This window comes from Medicago sativa, chromosome 8 (assembly GCF_051527215.1).
Source record: "Medicago sativa cultivar Bolivia chromosome 8, Bolivia_mono, whole genome shotgun sequence".
NCBI lineage: Eukaryota > Viridiplantae > Streptophyta > Magnoliopsida > Fabales > Fabaceae > Medicago > Medicago sativa.
Genome location: NC_140756.1, coordinates 31,738,100 through 31,754,877, shown reverse-complemented (window position 1 = coordinate 31,754,877; position 16,778 = coordinate 31,738,100). Strand labels below are relative to the sequence as shown.

General features: G+C 32.8%; 2 protein-coding genes across 6 annotated transcripts; one reads left to right on the top strand and one right to left on the bottom strand.

The window, feature by feature from the left end:
- Positions 1–1,524: 1,524 nt before the first annotated feature.
- Positions 1,525–9,970, top strand: MAP65-5 (microtubule-associated protein 65-5). Of its 2 annotated transcripts, XM_085737651.1 has the most exons (12): positions 1,525–1,776; positions 2,626–2,829; positions 3,464–3,709; positions 3,809–4,024; positions 4,609–4,764; positions 4,851–5,010; positions 5,737–5,888; positions 7,038–7,125; positions 8,350–8,423; positions 8,500–8,574; positions 9,363–9,650; positions 9,786–9,970. In XM_085737651.1, exons 1-11 carry the CDS (start codon positions 1,708–1,710, stop codon positions 9,624–9,626), a joined length of 1,704 nt encoding a protein of 567 aa, XP_085593777.1. In that variant the 5' UTR covers positions 1,525–1,707; the 3' UTR covers positions 9,627–9,650; positions 9,786–9,970. The 2 variants fall into 2 exon arrangements, with proteins under 2 accessions (XP_085593777.1, XP_085593778.1); XM_085737652.1 differs by having other exon boundaries at positions 1,545–1,776; positions 9,363–9,970.
- Positions 9,971–11,035: 1,065 nt separating this feature from the next.
- Positions 11,036–15,381, bottom strand: LOC146898439 (WAT1-related protein At5g07050-like). Of its 4 annotated transcripts, XM_085737647.1 has the most exons (5): positions 14,974–15,098; positions 14,566–14,612; positions 13,407–13,659; positions 11,715–11,876; positions 11,036–11,314 (listed from the first exon to the last, which is right to left on the bottom strand). In XM_085737647.1, the coding sequence occupies exons 3-5, from the start codon at positions 13,656–13,658 to the stop codon at positions 11,207–11,209; spliced, it is 522 nt and encodes a 173-aa protein (XP_085593773.1). In that variant the 5' UTR covers position 13,659; positions 14,566–14,612; positions 14,974–15,098; the 3' UTR covers positions 11,036–11,206. The 4 variants fall into 4 exon arrangements, with proteins under 4 accessions (XP_085593773.1, XP_085593771.1, XP_085593770.1 ...); XM_085737645.1 differs by having other exon boundaries at positions 14,566–15,381; XM_085737644.1 differs by having other exon boundaries at positions 13,407–14,612; positions 14,974–15,381.
- Positions 15,382–16,778: the final 1,397 nt, after the last annotated feature.

The following is a 16,778-nucleotide window of genomic DNA, read 5'->3' as shown; positions in this document are numbered from 1 at the left end:
ATAACCAAACCTGAAAGGAAAAGCAGAGGGAGGATGAATTTAATGATCAAATCCACCCTTCCTTCACCTATCAAACTTATCGTGGCAAGAAATGGCTAAGAGCCCTAACGGGAAAAACAAACCGAAAAAATGGGGTAAACCACCAACAAAGGCGGAATGGTACCCATCCAGTGGTGACAAGTCAGAACCCTAAACATATATGACTCATCACCGGCGGTTTCTCCTCAAAATACAACGAAAACAAGCTCTAAGTCTTAAAACTCCTCATACACAGTGGAAACCTCCATAACAAATGGCGGAAACCACTGTACCGGAGCAAACATAACTACACATGCAAGATTACCATTTTCAACAAAAAAACTAACGCAATCAAACAGGAAAAAATAGACAAGAGAATGCAGTAGAGAACGAATGAAGAACTGGACTTGCAAGTGAAAGGTTGAGGGACCAAAATGCACTGGAACTCTTGAAGAAATTCTGAAACTTCAGGGTTGCTAAAATACGAAAATGGTAAAAGTGTTCCAAACATACGTTTGAACCTATTTATATTTCCTTCACAACCTTTCAGAAAACAGCGAACATGATCTGGTGCAGTCCTTCACATGCAACCATTCATTAATTAAACAAGACAACAATCCATATCACACCCATCTACACCTCCAACGGTTTTGATCAAACGTATCTGATTCCCAAACGTCAAGATCAAACCAACGACTACGATGAAACTTTAGGAACATAAATCGAGACACTCTCAAGGCACTAGTACTCAAGTACTACACTAGCCTTTACACGTGGCCTAAAGGAACCAAAGGTCATGTCCCCAGGCTCACACTCGATACATAGGCATTGATGGCTGAACGACAAACGACAAAATCTCTGACGAGGGAATCTTTCCATCTCACAACAATATAGACGGTCACTTGCATGCCGAACGCACCTCACATAAATCAAGGGATTCACTCTCTCTTGACTAACGAGCATGTCCAAGGGTTTAGCGGGCATAGCCCTGGGCACAACGCCGTTAACCACGATGTCGACATATGATAAGTCCTGAGGTAGGTTCGCTCCCTCCATCAAATCAACTCGCTCGTGGTAGAATTTGTGCGACATCCCCTTGCGAACTATACATTTCCATAAATTATATATAATTTGTTTTAAAAAAAAGTTATATACAATTTGATTATTTGAATAGTCACACCATAAATTCTTCTCAAACAATATTTTTTTTTTTGTGGCTGATGTTTAAACCTCCGACCTTACATATATACATTGTTCTTACCAACTGAGCTAAATCACGAAGACTTCTTCTCGAACAATTTAAAATAGTTAACCTATAGATTACAAATTGTTCAAGAAAAAGTAAAAGAAGATAGTTGACTTAGTATTAAATTCTGTCAAAGAAATTAACTTTTTTTTTTTTTTTTTGGATGGGTCAAATAAATTAACTTATTACTTAATTAATCGAAATAAATTATGGCTTATTCAATTTATTAAAGAGTGAATTTGGCGCCAAAATCCAAAAGCAAAACGCAAGTGAAGTACAAGTCCTCAGTATTGAAAGAAAAACTAAAATCAAGGGATTTTCTTTGGCTCATCATTATTATTCAATCAATTTCAACAACGCTTCAAACGCTTTCCGTTTTCGTCTTCTCGATTCCCAATTTCTCTCTTTCTAGGGTTTCGTTTCTTGCTCTTTCTTCCGCATCAATGGCTTCCACACCTCCTTCCTTCTCTCCTTCTCGCACCACATGCGCTTCTCTCCTCCGTCAATTGCAGGTTCTTTACTCATTCACATCCACTTCAAACTTTTTTTTTTCTTTCTATTTTTTGATTTTTTTTTTGTTTTATGAATTTTGAGTGGCGGAAATTATTGAAATTCGAATTAGTCATTTAAAGATTCAATTGAACCAATAAAGTAGAGATTTTGATGTTGCCTTGAGTAAGATTCATCACAATTCTTTTCTTTTTTTGGCTAATAATTATAAAAATGTCAGATTTTGTTGTTTTTATGCTGAATAGTTTAATGATTCTTATGCCGGTGATTGCTGAATTTAAGGGTTTCTTGATGAAATGTTCCGTAGTTTGATTTCTGGCTGTTATGTGCGAAAAAGAGTAAATCTTGAATAAGTACGTGGCAGTTTTTCGGTAAATCTTGAAATGGTTCGGTGTGTGTTTGGCGAAAATCACGGGTGTGGTAGCCAACTAAATTCTGATTTGTTCTTGTCGAAAATCGTTTTTGTAATGTTCAGCATTTTACGTATGAAGAAACATCTGTTAATATCTTATCTTATATGTATCCCATTAGTGTCTTTAATTGCGCGCGTAGAAAAATCTTGGTTTACCTAAAAAAAGTGGTGTGCACAATTGAAAAAGGGTATGCTGGTAATCCCTTTTTATTGGTGATTAATTTGTTATCTTAAGTAGAAATAGAATGAATGGTAATAGAGATATCTTAGTAGTTTTTTATCATAAAAGACGCTAATTTTTTATTATAATTTGGTGTAACCCTCCAACAAAGGAACACATTAGAATCAGCCTTGATGGGGTGATATGCTCAAGTTTTGACGGATATGTGAATGCAACCTTTGGTGAATGCATTAATGATCTAAAGTTTTGGATTTTTAGGTGATATGGGATGAGATTGGGGAGAGTGACACTGATAGAGACAATATGCTTCTTCAACTGGAGCAAGAGTGCCTTGACATTTATTACAGAAAGGTTGAGCAAACCAGAAAGCACAAAGCTGACTTAAATAAGTGGTTGGATGATGCTGAATCTGAAGTCGCTGATATTGCTTCTTCACTTGGGGATGATTGTGCGTTCTCACGGGTATGTTCCATCGACATTGGCATTCTGTTTTGTACTACCACTACTGTTGCTAATAACACGACACCCTTAAGTACCATTTTGTATTAGATTTCTGCAGAAAGAGTAAATCCCCTAATCTAGGTGAATATCTTCAATCGTCAAGTCATTCTGTGACAATTTCAAGGATCAAATTGACAAATTTGAAAAGATTAATTGAATATCTTCAATCATATTCGGCATTTTGTGACCATTTCAAGAGTTAACTTGGCTAACTTTACAAGACTAATACTGTGTTTGACGATTTTAAATTTTATGATCATTTTGAAATTTGGTTAATGTCAGAAACCAAATTACCCTATCTTACAATTTCAATAACTAATTTGGTGATTCCCTTAAAATAAAACATTAGGAATTTAACCTAAAACTTTCCATAGTTGGATTTTGTTTGCTCTCTTGAAATCTTTTATGCAAATCCAAACATAATTTTAGCATTTATTAGTTACTTTTATTTTCCTCATTGTTTAGTTAGATAGAAGACTGTATTCTTAACACTTGATGATTCCCAAATCTCATGTTTGCTCATATTCACAATTAGAATTTGGCTAATTGAATCTTCTAGATAAATATTCATTCAATTCAGTTCTGTTTTTAACAGGGAAAGGGTACTCTGAAGCAGCAATTAGCCAACATCAGACCTCTCTTAGAGGACTTGAAGTCAAGGAAGGCTGAGAGAGTTGAGGATATTTTAGAAATAAAGTCCCAAATATCACAGATATGTGCTGAAATAGCAGGCTGTGGACAGTCCAAAGGTGTAACGGATCAAGATGTTGATCAATGTGATCTGACCATGGAGAAATTGGGGGAACTTAAATCGCATCTTCATGAACTTCAAAATGAAAAGGTGCTACCAAATTCAAAATATAGTCACATAATATTGGTATCCATATTTTTTTAGTTCCTATTAAGTGCTAGCTCAATATTACTTCCTTTTTTCTCTCAGATCATACGACAGCAGAAAGTGAAAAGTCATATCAGTACTATCAGTGAGCTTTCAACTGTAATGTCAATTGATATTTGGAAGACTTTAAATGACATCCACCCAAGCTTGAGCGGTTCATCAAATGGTGCACCACAATGCATTAGTAATGACACTCTTGCTAGATTAACTGGGGTTGTTCTTTCATTAAAGCAGGAAAAGCAACAAAGGCTACAAAAGGTGACTTTTTCTGATCTAGATTGAAATACTGCAAATAAATATATACGTGTCTTGCTGCATGTATATGTATGTGTCTTACTGTTGCTATTGCAAGTAACACATCTGGATCATCTCATTCGATACATCAAATGATCACTGTAAAAGCTGTACCAACTGTTATAGTTTAGTGTTGAATGGTTATTAGTATCATAGTCAACTTACTCATTTCTTGCATATAATTGCAGTAGCTTTTGATACCATGTCTCTTAATTTCTTGCAGATCGCATAATCATTTTGATTTCCTAATGTCCTGCTTTGTATACAATTGGAATTTGGAATAAGGTGATTATGAAGTCAGAAGAAAGAGTATTGGACAGTAAACTCAATGTTTTATAAAATAAGGTTTAAGATGCAATGAATGAAACAGAACTCATAATTTTTCTTTTCGTTACTAAGATGCAATGAATGAAACAGAAGTCATATTTTTTCTTTTCTTTATTGTGTATCAGATTAGTTTGCTTATTTTTTCTAATTTTGTTATTGACGGAGCACCTTTTTCCAAAAGGTTCTTTAAGATTTATGAATATAATTTTACTTTCTTGCAGGTACAAGAACTTGCTAAGATTTTGGTAGAGTTATGGGATCTTATGGAGATACCAATTGATGAGCAAAAGGCCTTTAGCCATGTTACTAGATTAATTTCAGCATCAGTTGATGAAGTGTCAATCCAAGGTGGCCTTTCTGCTGATGTCATAGAGCAGGTGAAACCTTCAACGACTTGTACTTGCATTACAATTTTATTTGTATAGTCTGAATTTTAGTTGCTTGATTTTTTATATTTGTGTAGGTTGAGGTTGAAGTTCAGCGCTTAAATGTTTTGAAAGCCAGTAAGATGAAGGAATTAGTGTTCAAAAGACAGAATGAACTTGAACAAATTTACAGAGGAGTTCACATGGATATGGATAGTGAAGCTGCTAGACAGACTCTGACCAGCCTCATAGAATCTGGTACGTAAATTATGCCTAAAGTGTCATTGAATTTTTTTTTCTTGAAATTTCAATGTGTCTACTTATAAATATACCTTTAGATTCCATTTTCTTCCCTCCGAAATACTCTCTAGACCTGATGTTACAGAAATTATTGTCAGAATCCTAATCAAAATCGTGAAAATCAATGATTTTGCGATTTCACTCTCCCCTACCAATCCGAATCGTAAATTGAATCCTGATTTGAGTAAAATTCCCGCGAAATCGCATGAACACGTGAAACTGGCATGAAATCGTGCAATGCCATAGGATTCCAACAATCCTGGCATTGAGTCGTCTATGTTTAAGCTTTGTGACTAGGTTGTTTTATGTTTAAGACTTGAGACCGAGTCATTTATGTTTAAGATTTGTGTCTCCGAGTCTTATATGTTCAAGATTTGAGACTTGGTTGTTTTACTATTATGTTTGTTTAAGATTTGAAACTTTGAGCAGTTTATACACTATAGAAGATTGGTTGCGATTTTATGTTTTACGATCTTGCTATCCCCTTTCGATCCGACAAAATTAATTGAGTAGAATCCTTCGATCTTGTTTGCGATCTTATGTTTTACGATCTTGCTATCCCCTTTCGATCTTATGCAAGATCTCGATTCTGACAATCATGTTTACATATTTATGTGTGCATCCATAATGTCTGTTCTTAGTTTCTATTTTCCTTTAATCACATAAGCATTAACGGCTTTGCAGGTAATGTTGATATGTCTGAATTGCTTCAAAGCATGGATGACCAAATCAGGAAGGCCAAAGAGCAAGCTCTAAGCAGAAGAGATATCTTAGACAGGGTGGAGAAATGGAAATTTGCTGCTGAGGAGGAAAAGTGGTTAGATGAATATGAAAGGGTATATAACTTTCTTCAGTATATTTCATTCTTAAATAAGCCATAAATCGATGCAGTTTAAATTTATCACCATAGAGTACAACAAATGTTATTTTATATCATTTATATATGCAAATGTTTTTATGATTGTTTTCAACCCACATATTTAGCTTATTGTTGTCAAAAGGGAAACTGATGACTGTCATATGCACATAATTTACCATAGTTTATTGGTAATTTAATTTGAGTTTATTTGGTTTCCCTTTAATATATATATATATTTTGAATAAATTCCTTTTAATATTTAACTATTAACTATTTTTGAGCCTTTACAACATCTAAACTTTGATACTCACAAGCTGTGGGTCCCTCTTGTAAATAAAGTTGATTTTTAGCACCAGGTAGGGTGGTCCTGTGCATTTCCTCACTTAAAACCTCAAGTATCGTTACATGTGATATAAAATCATTTATCTACAAGCATTCACTCATAAATTTAGTTATTAGTATAATTGATCATTGACAGTTTGTAGATTGTATAACATCTTATAGGTTCTTTATATAAGGAATTTGATGATTCTGAACAATTGGTTGTTGAATTTGCTTCAATATCTTGACTGTGTTCTTTGTAAATGTGGTAATGGTATCTCACCATGTCTATGGTGCATAAAAGAATATTCTCTGCTTTGGTCATTTTGCATCATCTTGAAAATGAAATCATAAAAGTTACTGAAAGCAATACTAAGCTATCAATGATGGTTATTCATGGCATTTGTGAACTTTGACTTTGATATCCGAAGTTAATTCATCAATTCTACCTAGTAAAATGAAATTTATTTTGGGAACATATAAGAATATAAAACATGGTGAATGCATTATGAGAATTTCTTGTTGGCACAAAATACCTTGTTGTGTAGGATGCAATGAAACTTTCTTATTGTTGTTTCTTTCTATATGATTTAGTCTTATAACATGTTAGTTTGAAAGATTTTCGCTAAGTCTTAGGTTGTTGAATTTTGCGATTTTAAGCAAAACCAAATTACTATATTCCATTGATCAATTAAATTTTTTTGATAAGCTTTCTCTTGTTTTCTTTACTTAGTAGATCTATTTTTGAGAAACATAACAAAATATAGTCTGTTTGCACCATTTCCCGTTTTCACCCTTATACCAGGATCAAAATCGATATAGTGCAGTAAAAGGAGCACACAAAAATTTGAAGCGTGCGGAGAAAGCACGGATTCTTGTCAGCAAGATTCCATGTGAGTCATTATTTTATTTTAATTTTTACATTTATATGTGATCTAGAGAATCTTGATTAATATGATAGATATTTTTGTCTTCATGTTAAGGGAAACCTGTGAACTTGTTGCTGTTTATGATTGAATCATAATGCTGTTAAGATGTTAGTGTTATTTAGAACAAACTGAGTGATTCCAAGTATGGCCATATATAGTTTGATTATGCGATACTGAAAATCAATATTTTAAAAATCTGACGATCAAACTGGCGAGACCTGCAGATCATGGTTTAATTAGTTCCTCCATGGCTTAAATGGATGACTAATAAATAAATAAAAAGTAAATAGCATTAAAGTTCAAGATTAAACCAACTGGCAAGCAAAGGAATATCCACTCATATCTGACCTATACTAATTTGAGATGGTGTGTTATAAATGGAAAGCTCTTTGAGTGCAAACCGTATGTTAAGTAGTTAACTAGCAAAATAGGCAGAGGTCAAAATTGGGAGGCTAGACAACTGTCAAAATATATTCTTTAGCTGCTGTTACCTTTATCTAAGAAATCTTAACTAGTGAGGCCACAAAGGTTTTCCGTTTGGTAGTAGCTACTGAATCTGCGATTCTGCAAACTGCCAATTAGAAACTTCTAACCTTGCTTGACTGACAAAGAGCTTTTCATATGCGGTGTTGGCAATCAAAATCTATATAATTTTAACAGCAGCTATATAGTACTGTCTAATTTTGAAAGAAGTGAATTCAATAAATGTGGGGAGAATGAGATTAGCTTTATCCAATACAAGATGATCATCATTTTATATATGTATGTTGTTCAAAATTTCATGTCAGGCTTCTTGAAGCTCGTGTCTGCTTGAAGTTTGATATTTCATTTTATCAGAAGCTTTTCTGTTTGATGATAGAAAGCGTTTATACTCACTGGGTTAAAATAGTAAATTAAGGTCAACTAGGCTATGGATTTCTTTGTAAAATTTTAGTAAGAAGCAGCGCCAAAGTTACAATTTAGTTATTTTTCAAATTTCCAATTATTGGATTTGGAATAGAAATTGGTCAAGTTAGTAAGTGAAAACCTTTATTTAACGTTCAATAGCTGGCAAACTTAAAATAATTATGTTTTGAGAAAAAAACCTATGTAAGTGCTTAGTCCTAGGTTGTAACTTGTAGTATTATCATGATGCTAGTTTCCTCATTCGTTTAAAAGTAACTTTCCTTCCAATTTTTTACTGAGCAGCTGTGGTTGAGAATTTGACTGCAAAAGTGAAAGCATGGGAGACAGAAAAAGGAATACCTTTCTTATACGAAAAGGTGATGATGACTATACTATGTTATTGACTATAATATGCAGAATGATTAGTCAGGTTCTGACTCAAAATTATTTCAGGTTCCGTTGTTGAATAGCTTGGATGAATACAACGTACAACGACAATTGAGAGAAGAAGAGAAGCGGAAATCTCGGGTATGACTTATAGTGATAATATTTTTTTCTTCCTCTATCGTTCTTCTCTTACATATTACTTCTATATCATTGAAATTAAAATCTATGCGGAATGAAAATTAATATGCATTTTCCGTCAAGCACATCTGTATTCCTGGTTATCTTATTTTTGACTTGTTCAAAAATTTATTTGAACATTGTCTATAATCATGTGAATTTTTTTAATTAGTAATTTTATGCAAAGATAGGACAAAATAATGACGTTGAGTAAATGATCATTACAGCCATTTTATGTTATGGCTATGCGTTACTGAAACTAGGAAATGAACAAAAATGACAAACACAGCAAATAAGTTTTGAAGGTTAAATTTGGTTTTAATCCTTATAAATATGACTATTTGCTTTTAATTCCCCCTTTTTAAAAAGTACAATTTTGATCCTTAGTTTTTGAAATACACCACTTATAGTCCCTCACCCTGACACCGCTCAGTTAAATAATGATGTATCTCACTGAAAGACAAGTCATTAGTGCCAATGCGGTCAATTAAATTTAGTTGACAGAGGATATAAAAATGATTGTTATTTTAAAATGGAAATAGAAACTAGGAGGGATGAAAAGAAATTTTAAAATATATATATTTGTAACTTCTTACGTGACGGAAAAAATTGAAAAATGTCCTATAGCACTTCACAAATAAATCAAGTTTTACATTATTTTTGTCACATAATTTAATTTGGATGGTAATTGATTGTTTTTGTCAGCTTCAAACTTTTGATTGCGCAACTATTCATTCTGGTCTTTTTTACAGGAGCAGAAGCGGCTTAATGAACAACTTGCTGTAGAGCAAGAAGCAATGTTTGGTTCAAGATCTGCAACAAAGAAGCCTCTGAACCAGAGTAGTCATGTTAACACTCTAGCTGGGACACCAAACGGGCGCCGAATGCATACTCCTTCAGGCCGTTATGGAACATCAGGTGCAAAGGATCGCAGAGAAAGTGGCAGAGTGAATAACATAATTCCAGTGAACTATGTTGCTCTTGCGAAAGATGATTCTGTTTCAAGGGGCAGTTAAAGCTGCCCCTCAAATTTGACTCATGTAAATCAGTTTTATCTGTAAATACGCTTATTCTAGTTACTATGTTTCTTTTTGCAACATTATACAAAAGCTTTGCTCTCTAAAAGTAGAGATTGATGTTAACTTGGGGTGTTGATTGTGAATTCTTACATGCAGATGACAAGATTTTTTGTAGGATCAATACAGAAAGATTGTGTAAGTTGTGGGCTAACTGAAAAAAATTACAGAAAAGTCATCCATACTCATTCATGTCAGTAGTTGTAACAAGGCATGTAGTTTCAACTTTGCTAGAGTTTGAATTATATGAATGAAGTATGACGTAGTCTTAAATTTTTTGTTTTATATATAATGGGATTTTTTAGCTGAAGGCACATTGTGAAAAAAAGTGAAAGCACGACTGTAATTTAAAGTAGGATTAGTTCTTGACAACCACGACACTCATTTGATAAATCTTATTTTAGTAAAACATTTCCCATTTAATAAGTTCTTTATCAGGTTATCTGGATGATGTATCATTGTAATTTGATGAGCTATTGGGGTGCATATTGTTTTAGTGCTATCTTATTAGATATTTGCTATTATATTATGTCGGGCTTCTTTTATTTTGAACAACTTTTGATCTTGAAAAAGTATGCACAAATGGTTAACTCCTAGCGTGAGTTAACTCACGCGGGGTATAACACCTGCGTGAGTTAACTCATGCGGTGTGACTTAAGTCACGCATGTGTAAAACAAATGAAATTTTAAGTCATGTTAATTTTACATTTGTGTTAGTTAACTGACGCATGATATTTTGGTCAGTTTGGTTGGGTAAGAGCGAAACTTGCTGGGAGAAGAGCAGAAATCCAAATGGTTAGATACATTGTGAAGATGTTATCTTTTCACAAATTAATTTGTAGACAATTCTTCACATATTGCAGAATAGATTCCACACCAATTTATATTGAAAAGATATCAATAAAAAAAATACTACAGAATATACATCTTTTGTTGCATTATTTGAAGATATGCATATGTAATAATAAAGCACGAATGTGACTGCAAATACAAAGAATGCAATTAAAATTTAGAACAATGCCTCCACTTGACTTTAGAATTGTTAAAAATATGATGAATAATAGGACGAAGCACACTTGGTGCAAGATTCCCAAACAAAGTAAAATGGTTTAACACACTGTTTTCCTATACTGATGTGTGTGACACAATAATAATATGAGAAAACACAAATCACTACCTGCCTAGTGGAATCTGAATCAGGCTTCATTAAAAATATAAAATAGAATGAATGTAATCCCACAAAATTTGTTGACCACAAATTCCACAACATCAATAGCAAATAAGAAACGATTCAAAAAATAGCAAATAAGAATGAAATAAAAAAAAGATATATAGAGAGAGAAAAGAGATAAGATGGAAAAACTTTATGATTCCCTTTTCTACATGGATTAGTTTGAATTTTGTTACAAAATTATATATAAATATATTTTGCTCAAACACAAGGGGTGATGGGGGGAGGAAAACTTGCAAAAAAGGGACAAAATGGGGATGATGGAAGATGAAGTAAATGACATTCCAATTCATATTCCATTTCTCTTAAGTGGGCTAAAGGCAGTTGCAAAGACAGGTCCTTTCTTCCTAATCACTAGCCCTTGTACATAGTATGCCAAGCTTGAGGTCACAATTCCCTAACAAAAATAAAGTAAATTATTAGGAAAATAATATTTCTAAGAATTACAATAGTAATTTAAATATCTTAAGTCCCTTGAATATAGGTATCGACACAAAAACCAAAATAATAGAGTAAAAACACAATAAGCATCAGAGAGTTGTTTTAAAAAATTGTCAAAAAAATGGATGTACAAATATTATTTCTCTTAAATCATACTGAGCGAAATTGTTTTACATATAGTCAATAAATTTTAACCGTCGAATTGTAAAAATAATTTGACTTTTATTATAATTACTTTTAACTTCATGCATAGATGTTGATCATTATGATTTATTGACAACGTAAAACTTTAGACATTGACAGCGAATCAAAATTAAAATATTGTCATAAAGTTAGAAAAAATTGAAAATACTTACAGCATAGGCTGAAGCAAGTAAACTCATATCCCAACCAATCCTCCATACAGAAGGATCATGCTCAGCCACAAAAGTAACAGCAATAGCTTGAAGAGTACCAATAAAGACCACAAGTGAAGTAAGACTTGGTTGATGATGCTTGTACGTCTCTATAACTTTTGCCTAACCCAATAAATAATTTTCACAAAAAAAAATATGTTATAATTAATAAAACATACACTTTTTCAATAAAAAATGTATGATAATTAAAGTTAGTGCATATTTTTTGAGTATTACTTTTCCCACCCTATGGTCTTCTCTCGCACCCTGTAAATTTTCCAAAAATGCCCTTGTGCATTCCGGATTATAGAATCCGGATTGCATTAGCACCATGAAAAAAAGTATAAATGATGGAATTTTGAATTTTGGGTGTAAAAATCATGGAGCAAATGATAGAGGAGAACTTTTGTATATTGTTAGTGCACTCCAATGTGCTCCTGGCTTGGTTGAACTTATTATACATGTAAACATGATTACCTAAGCTTCTTAGCTTATTTCTTATTGTTGTATTTTGACACTTTAATTTTTACACTTCAGAGTTACATCGATGTTTCTACCGTACAAGTGTCGGATCATTCAGAAGAGTTAGAATGCAGTAGTGATTGCCTTAATAATCTGCAGATGGTGAATATCCATGTTAGAGCATCTAGAATTTCTCAGCATGCAATGAGTTTGATACGGTTCATACTTGCAAATTCAACATCGTTAAGGACTCTTACTTTTAAAGTTTGTCCTGATTCTAAGAGTTTAGATGCACATAGAATTTTAGAAGATTTGTTACATATGAAAAATTTGGTGCTGGTGCATTCCGTAATATAGAATCCGGATTGCATCAGCACCATGAAAAAAGGGTGTTTAGGGGGTTTTCGGATTATTTAATCCGAAAAAATCATGTAACGCGCCCTATTTTTTGAGCTTTCCGGATTACAAAATCCGGAAAAATCCGTAACTCACGTTGAAAGTCAACAAATAGGGTGAAAAATGATGTTTCCGGATTACATAATCCGGAATACGTTAAACAATTCGGATTTTGTAATCCGGAATGTGATTATATGGAGGATTTCTCTAGTATGACCAATACTTTTTTCCAGAAACAAGCTTTGAATTGCATAAAAAATGGTTGGGATATTTTGTTGGGAAGAATAAATCCTTGGAACCCGGTGTTGGAGTACTTATTTCTCTACATAACAATGCTCAAAGTATGAAGTTGACATGTCCATAACTCTTGTGATGAATGAGACAAGTAAAGTTTCAATACTCACTTCAAAGCATTAGAATCATGACCTAACAAGTATTTGAAAACTTCATTCAGTGCTGATGCCTTTGGAAGAAAGAAATTAAGAAAGACAACTCAGTAATATCATTCATATTATATTTAAAATCTGCAGCACATTGCAGAATATACCTCTCTCCATAAATGTTAAGTGCACCGTTATTTTTAAAATCTGTAGCTTGTACATAACCAATTCCACAGCAATAGAAAGCTTAAAATCAAAAAAATTCTGTAAAAACATCATTCCGGATTATAAAATCCGGAAAACTCCGAGGGTAATTTTGGAAAAAAATAGGGCGCGCGAGGAAAGGCATAGGATGGGAAAAGTAATACTCTATTTTTTTTATTATATACTTTAAATCTTTGACATAATGTCTTACTTGCAAAACAAAGAGTGAAGCCCAAGCAAAGGTGGCAATGATAAGAAAAGTGCACCCTAAAATCCAATCTCTTTCAGAAGATCCTGTGGTTGTTGTTTCATGTGTTTCATTTTGAGGATGTCTATTTTTGGCCCATACCATCTCCACAATAGGACCTTTATATAATGTCATTAACATTGCACCAGCTACTGTCAAAATTGTTCCCAATATCTTTGATTGGCATCTTACTTGCTTTATGTTTATCTTCTCCATCCTTTTCATATTTAAAAACAAAAATGAGCAATTATCAAGGAGAAGAAATAAACTTCAGTGTAAATTGACTACTAAAAAAACTCATGGCAACAATTCACTACACCGAAAATAATAATTTCATGATGATGTGCATAGTACGAGGTGCACATGTGTCTCTACTGGTTAATTTTCCATACAAGGAATGGTTTTCAAATTATTCCATCCTAGGGCATTAACCAAATCAAGCAACAAATCATTGGTGATTGATCAAGCTTCAATAACGACTCTTTGATGCGTTGGCACCTCTACAACGTCTCTTTCATACCTCTAAAAGGAATGAAGACTTGAAGATTAATAGAGACTCTACAACATTTAAATTGTGCCAAAACTCTGCTGAAATTGTTGTGCATCAAACACTTAGAATTTCTTAACAACTTTCATATCTTAGGAAATTCTAAAGTCTTAAGAGTCTGATTTGATTTGTATTGTGAACACCACTGATTGTATATCAAGTGTTCAACCAAACTTATTTCTTTGTAATTTGTTTGTTTAAAAGTCTCTTGCTTTTTTGCTTGAGCATAGGAAATCTCTTGTTTGTGTGCTTGAATATTTGAAGTCTTATGCTTGTGTGGTTGAGCAATTGTATTCAGATTGAATTATAGTGAAAATCTCCTTGGAAGTGCAAGGGGGACTGGACTACTTTCGGATTGTGGAAGGAACCAAGATAATTGCTTTGTATCTTTTTCATCTCTCTCTCTCTCTCTCTCTCTCTCTCTCTCTCTCTCTCTCTCTCTCTCTATCTATCTTTACTTCATCCGCTGCATTAGACTCTGATCATTGCTCCATATTTTGAACTCTATCAGACTCTGAACTTAGTTTAAAAAGAAGCAAAAGCTAACACAATTCAACCCCCCTGTGTTTTTCTCACCTTCAGGATCTGATTTTTATTTTTATGAGTTAGAAGAAGCAAAAGTTCTGCAAGGAGTAAAGATTAGAATTAATGAAACAAAAACATGTAAGTTTTTCTTTTCTATCTAATACTGCAATGAGAATTATTATACATGTGCAGTGGGAGGTTAAATGTAATTCTTCACCTGAACGTATTATATTTGTGCAGTGAGAAGTCAAATATAAAAAGAACATCAAAATTGACTGCTAGTTGAACACATTTAATATATACTGAAAATAACTTGTCTATCTTGCTTGTATCATAAGAAGGGGAAAACCTTGACAAAAGGAAAAGAAGAAGAAGGGGAAAACAAAAAAATTAACAGAAATTATATGTTGCATGGAAGACACTATATTTATCAGTTTGTGTTGTATAAATTGTCATTACCTCCTCAGCAAAGACCCTTTTAGGCATTTTCATAATAATCTCATGAGGGTAACCTCTGAACCGATTATACTTGTGTAGTGAAAATAAATTGTACTAAGAACATTAAAAATCATTGTTAGTTGAACACATTAAAAAGAAACTTAGTGTATCATAAGAAGGGGAAAAAAAAGAAAATGAAAATAATTAATCTATCTTAGCGCATCATAAGGGGAAAACAAAAATATAAAGAGAGATTATATGCTGCATGTCACTACTATTTTTTATTTTCATTCTTTTACTAAATTTCAGCATGGATTAATTGAAGGTGAAATAAAGCAGCATTGTTGATGAAGAAAGTGCCATTCTTTAATGAAAATGATGGGGATTGAGAAATAAGAAAGAAAGAAAGAATGGAAATATGGACTTGGCATTGATCAAAGCAAAACTTGTTGTATTTATAGAGAATGTTGTAGTGGTAAAAAAAAAGCTTTGAAAGGGGGATTTGAGTCCCATAAAATCTGTAAAATGAATTTTAAATCGAAAATAGTTTTATACTATGGTAGACTTTTTGACTTATAAGACCTATTTGCAATTCCATATTTTATGGGTTTTTGTGTTTTAGTCCACATTTTTAGGCTTTTGCATGTGGTGTAGCCGCAATATTCAAATGCTTGGAAGAAAAACAAAACTTCCCTCGTTGTACTTTATAAATTGGGTTAATTATGTTTCTAGTCCCTGTAAAATAGCGACCTTATAAGTTTAGTCCTTACTTAATTTTAATAGCATTTTTAGTCCCTAATTTTGTTTTTCTGCACTGAGTATTAGTCTCTACTCAATTCAAATTTGTTTAATTTATGCTTAAACTCTTAAATTTTTGAACAATTTTTTGCAGACATGTTTAGAAAATTAATAAAAGTTCCTCTGCAAAAAATTATCGCAAAATTTGATTTCTACATCCAGATTTTATTACTTTTTTATCTTTAACTTTTGTCGTTTTAAAAAATTCATATTTAATTAATTTCATGTCAGAAAATTCTAAATTTTAGTAAACGAACCTTTCATAGTGTTCTAATCTTGTCTCAAAAAAATCGTTCAAAAATTTAAGAGTTTAAGGATAATGAATCAAACTTTGTTTTAGCAGAGACTAAAATTATAAGTAAATTTTTTTTATAGGGACTAAAAATGCTATTAAAATTAAGTAAGGACTAAACTTACAAGGTCGCTATTTTATAGGGACTATAAACATAATTAACCCTTATAAATTCCACTTTCAAAGACCATCTTCGAGAAGAGGATCTTCAACATTTAAGAAACATTTAAGACCTGATACCTATTAAGTACCCCCATTGCGGAGAAACTTTTTTGGAGTCTTATAAGACCTAGGGTCTTTCTTAAGACATCCCGTCTTACGTGGGATCCACACTTTTTTAATATTAAAAAAATGGAAAAGTAATAATATAAAGTTTTTGAAAGTTGATTAGTAGGTTTCATTTAAAAAATTTGTGTGAGATGCTAAGTTTGAAGGGTTGAGTACTTATTAGATACTACTATTAAAAAATTATAAATGAGTGATGTGTAAACGTAGAATCCATTTAAATATACAATAATGAATTATACATTGTGGATGCTCTAAGAAACCAATTGCGCATATTTTTCAACAAAGTTTGAGAAATTTAACTTTCCAGCCGTACATCTTAAAACTTGAAGACTTTTGGCACAACAAACTTGTAAAATTCATTCAAAACTCTATAATTCCTAGAGGCAGCCACGTGGAGCAAAAACAATGGGGATTCAGAGGTTTCCCTTGTACTCCCTCCGTTCCTTTT